Below are 5,000 nucleotides of genomic sequence, written 5' to 3'. Positions count from 1 at the left end.
GTAGGTACGAAGGAGTGGGAGGGAGGGGGGGAGGGTTTGCTCGCGAGATGATTGGGAGTCGACAAACGTTTGGTCTCCATCCAGATAAAAGTTCCCTCGCGCCGAAGCTGCACCTCAGACGTCTCCGTTCATTCGTTCAGTCACGAAGGAAGGAAGGCCGTGCCGTGCGTGTGCAGTACGCCTTTCTCTACCCGGAGAGTTAAGCCAAAGGAATCTCTACACTCCAACTTCGAAGGAACACGTGATAAATCCCTCGATACTTTACCAAAACAGAAAGAGAGAAGAAGAGAGAAAGAAAGATGGAAGTCACACACCTCCAGTTTCTGTTCATGGGTTCCATCTTCCTGGTCACGACGGCGGTAGGCCTAGCTCCGGCCGTCCTCAAGGGCACGCTGTCCAAACGCCTCAAGGACCACGCTGTCCTCACGCAGCGCCTCCTCTCCTGTGCCTCCTGCTTCGGCGCGGGCGTGTTCCTCTTCGTCTGTTTTATGGGACTCCTGCCGGCGGCCGATAAGAAGTTCCATCATTTCCTGGAGGTGAGGGACCTTGTTTTGGTCTTGTTTTATTCGTGTTTATTTGCCATTCCTATTGTTCTCTTGTTTTCTTTATCTCATTATTGCTATCGTTGTTATTATTATTATTATTATTGTTACTATAGTGTTGTTATTATGATTACTGTTATTATTGTTATTATGATTACTGTTATTATTGTTATTATTATTGTTATCATCATCATTTTCATTGTTTCTGTTTCAGTTATCATAACCGCTGTTACTGTTCACTTGTCATTAGGATTTTACGTCTGTCCTCACGTAGTTACGAACACCGAGACATTGTAATATTAGATAACGGATAGTAAGTGGTCTTTAAGGGATAATTTTCAATGGATATATAATCTTATCGTGTAGTGATTATTAACCGCTGAATCAAGTTATCGCATGTTTAAAGTGCTTCTTGTTTTTCCCATCCTTTGTTAACCTGAATTGGTGTGACATCTTGTTCCTAGCAGCAGAATGAAAAAAAAATATATAGATATAATCGTAAATCATCAATATTGAATAGATTTATGAAAAAAACATAGGACAATTGTCAACATTGGTTATATTAATGGAAAAGCAATATAAATCTCCGAAAGCTCTCAACACTGATTTCGAATAGACCGGAAATTATTCATATAAATTCTACATGTAAAGATGAAACTTTAAAAGAAAGAGAGAAAAAAAAATCAACATTCACCTTTCAAATAGATTAAACAGACCCGTTGTCTAGTCAGGACCTCACTCAAAACAGGATACCGGAGACTAATTAACCACTGTGATTGTTATCCATAACAGGGTAACTTGTAAACAACATTCTTTTTTTCAAGTAGAACGTCATAGAAAGGTGAATAATAAACCTCTCTTTCTCTCGACTGTATTATAAAACCAAAGGTGTATCTTCGAATGATAGGTCACCTTCAGAACAACGGTAATTGCCATGAGGTTTTAGAATATAGACGATAACGAGGTGGTTTAACCTATGGTCTGTCTTCCTCTTGGGTTACGAAGAGAATTTCAGGACATACACGCACACACACACACACACACACACACACACACACACACACACACACACACACACACACACACACACACACACACACACACACACACACACACACACACGCACACACACACACACACACACACACACACACACACACACACACACACACACGCACACACGCGCGCACACACAAACACACACACACACATATACACACACACACACTCACACTCATTCTCTCTCTATCTATATATCTCTATCTCTATTTCTATCTCTATCTACCCCTACCCCTACCCCTACCCCTACACCTACACCTCCCCGTACCCTCCCCATACCCTCTCCCTCCCCCCCTAACCACCTCTTAATTACTTGTTCTTAAGTTAGGGTGAGAGAGGCATTATAAGAGTGAACGAACTGGAGTTAGATTGGCGCTATCAAAGGGTATTCGGTTTCTTCCGTATTAGGCACTTAAGATTGCGTAAGATTAGAGTTCATTGGTTTCTGATTTATCTCAGGTTAGTGTGTTTATACATATATAATTACACACACACACACACACACACACACACACACACACACACACACACACACACACACACACACACACACACACACACACACACACACACATGCATACATAAATGCAGACACACACATACATCAATTAATGTATTTATTGAATCATTCACACACCCGCACACAATTAAATAATTCCTACTCACCTCAAACTCTAACAAGAAGCGAAAATTTCATCCTAAAATTTCCCCCATCTTTTCAGGAATTGGGCCACACGCACGAATGGGAGACTTTTGCGGAGTTCCCCTGGGGTTTCTTCGTGGTTATCTGCGGGTTCCTGGTCATCTTTACTATCGACAAGTTGGTGGGTTTGGACGGGGTTAAGGGCTTTGATTTTGACTCTGTCGGTTGTTAGGTTGTGCTTGATTGTTTATTGGTTTTCTGTTGGTTGTGTTTTTAAGGATATGCGTATGTATATGTACGTATAGATAGATAGATAGATGCACATGTATATACACATAAAAAGTGTAGTTATGTGGTTTTTCTTTTGGATATCATATTCTTTGCCTTTTACGTAAAACAAATGAATCTCCATGAGTTTATTTTAGAACGTTAAAAAATCGCCACCGTGCTTGTTTCATAACAATAATAATCTTTCCGAGTCTGTAGAACGCTCCAAAGAAATCGCGCCAAACCGTAATTTTTATCACATTTACACCTGAATCTACCTCCAACTAGGTACACGCGATGGAACACGCAAAGCAGACGGCAGGAGGAACCAGCTCTCATATCCTCCTTCAGAAGCCTTCATCAGAAACCTTCTCTTCGCGGAGCCAGGACCTCGAGAATACGGATTCTACGGACGACTGCCACAACTGCCACGAGATGGAAGGTGGTGGTATGTTTGTTCTCGGGTGAATTTCTGTTTTTTCTCATATTTTTGCGGGTATGTACCACTAACAACTCAATAGGGAAGCAAAAGACTCTTTTTCCTTTTTTTCCCTCTTTTTCTACTATTGTTTTCTTTTTTTTCGATTTTTTACCATCTCTTGCCTCTCGATATAGGTGCATTTGCCGCCATTTTTCTCTTTCTCTCGTTCCAGGGGATACTGACCTATTTATTTTATTACCTTTAGTTACTAACAAACCCTCTATACTTCCTCCCCGAAGGCGGTCACGATGTCCCCTCCTCGGTGATCTTCCTCGTGGCCCTCGGGATGCACTCGGTCTTCGAAGGAATCGCCGTCGGCCTCCAGACGGAGAAGGATAAAGTGCTCGAGTTTTCCGTGGCTGTCTTGGTCCACGAAACTGTCATGGCGTTTACGTTTGGGATGGAGGTGAGTGATTGCCTTTTGGAAATGGAGTTCATAGTAATTATTTTGGTGAAAATGGGGGGTTAGGGGAGGGCTGATTATTTTATTATCCCTTTATTGGATCAGTGATTGATGGATTGTATATTGATGGATGAGCATAGCGTAATAGTATAACTACAATTCAAGAGAAAAAAAGATCTTTAGTATGGAGGTGAGTGAAGTCTTTGGAAATGGTGGATATTATGAATTAATGATCGTTTTATTTTTTCTTCTTTTTATAAATGGATTAATTAATGGATTACATGGAAATAATGAACATAACATAGCCACATAACGATCAATATAATTAGTTATTGTTTCATTTGATTATTTATTCAACGGATCACTAAGCAATGGATTAAAGTAAAAAAAAAAGATGATTTGACCTGTTCTTCTTACCCCATTTATTTTACCATCAACCAAAGTGCACCACCCTCCCCCGTTAAAGAATGATTATACATATGATCTAACAACCTCCCTTCCTTCCCCTCCCCCCTCACGCCCCCCCCCCCTCCTCCTTCAGGTGAGCAAGAGCCAGGCCTTGAGTAGGTGGACCAAGGCCTTCTACGTCCTAATTTTCACGTCAACGATCCCTGTGGGCATAGCCATGGGGGTAGGCCTACAAAATGCGCCGTCGGAGAACAGGGAAATCGTCTCAGCTGTTTTGGAGGCCTTTGCGACAGGTTCGTGTGGGTGGGTGGGGGCGGGGAGGGGGGGGGGTAGTTCGTGATGTGTTTGTGTGCGTGAGGGGGGGGGAGGTAGTTCGTGATGTGTGTGTGTGTGTGTGTGTGTGTATGTATGTGAGAGAGAATTGTATAAAAAATCAGATATATTGCAGATGAATACAAGATGTTGATATTTCTTTGTGTGTTGACACAAAGGGACACTTCCACAGACGTAGATAAAAATGTGTTTATCTAATTACACACACACACACACACACACACACACACACACACACACACACACACACACACAACCACACAACCACACAACCAAACGCAACCACAGACGCATTTCTCATTCCCACTCCCATCCTCCCATCCTCCCAACAGGAATCTTCATCCACGTCATCTTCGTCGAGATCCTAGCCAAGGAGTTCCCCAACCACCACCACGTGCACCACCACCAGCAGGAGAAGAGCGTGGACGACGACTCCCTAGTCGTCCCAACGAGTCCTTCGGAAACGTGCTTGATGTTGGAAAAGATTGCGTCCATATGTTGCGGAATGATGACCTTGATTTTGTTGAATGTGTTCATGCACGGACATCATCACTAGCGCTTGGTGGAGAACGTGAAGGTGAAGAAGTTGAGAGTGAAGCTAAATGTGAAGGGGGAGGGGGAGGGGGAGATGAAGGGGAGGGTGAAGTTATTAAGCTTGCGTTCCACTACTTAGACTCTCGGGTCTGGTTCCTTAGGCTACCTATGGCCGGATAGCCCCTCGTTTGGTATTTACATTCTCCCAGGCTAGGGGCGTCTTTAATGTCGTGACAGCGTAATTTCACAACTTTCTCCTCAAGACAACCGTAGATTATAGATTCTCACTGTCAACGAAGATAACAAGCAAGTTCTTGGCAGGGAACGTAA

The 5,000-nt window shown here is 42.8% G+C and overlaps 1 protein-coding gene across 3 annotated transcripts in view; it reads left to right on the top strand.

Moving 5' to 3' along the window:
• The window catches only part of LOC122263999 (zinc transporter ZIP1), a 21,357-nt gene that overhangs the window by 14,291 nt on the left and 2,066 nt on the right, over positions 1-5,000 (top strand). For 2 of the 3 annotated variants that reach the window (XM_043032618.2, XM_043032620.2), the window contains exons 2-7: positions 85-536; positions 2,324-2,425; positions 2,800-2,959; positions 3,232-3,398; positions 3,937-4,096; positions 4,469-5,000. The exon at positions 4,469-5,000 is cut by the window's right edge and continues 2,066 nt beyond it. In XM_043032618.2, the coding sequence (XP_042888552.2) occupies positions 300-536; positions 2,324-2,425; positions 2,800-2,959; positions 3,232-3,398; positions 3,937-4,096; positions 4,469-4,692 (1,050 nt within the window). In that variant the 5' untranslated portion in view covers positions 85-299 and the 3' untranslated portion in view covers positions 4,693-5,000. The remainder of the gene's footprint in view (positions 1-84; positions 537-2,323; positions 2,426-2,799; positions 2,960-3,231; positions 3,399-3,936; positions 4,097-4,468) is intronic. The other variant, XM_086532796.1, reaches the window with a different exon arrangement.

This window comes from Penaeus japonicus, unplaced genomic scaffold (assembly GCF_977035675.1).
Source record: "Penaeus japonicus unplaced genomic scaffold, GWHDUDI00000001_assembly GWHDUDI00000038, whole genome shotgun sequence".
Taxonomy (NCBI): Eukaryota; Metazoa; Arthropoda; class Malacostraca; order Decapoda; family Penaeidae; genus Penaeus; species Penaeus japonicus.
This window is presented reverse-complemented; position numbering and strand designations above follow the sequence as displayed.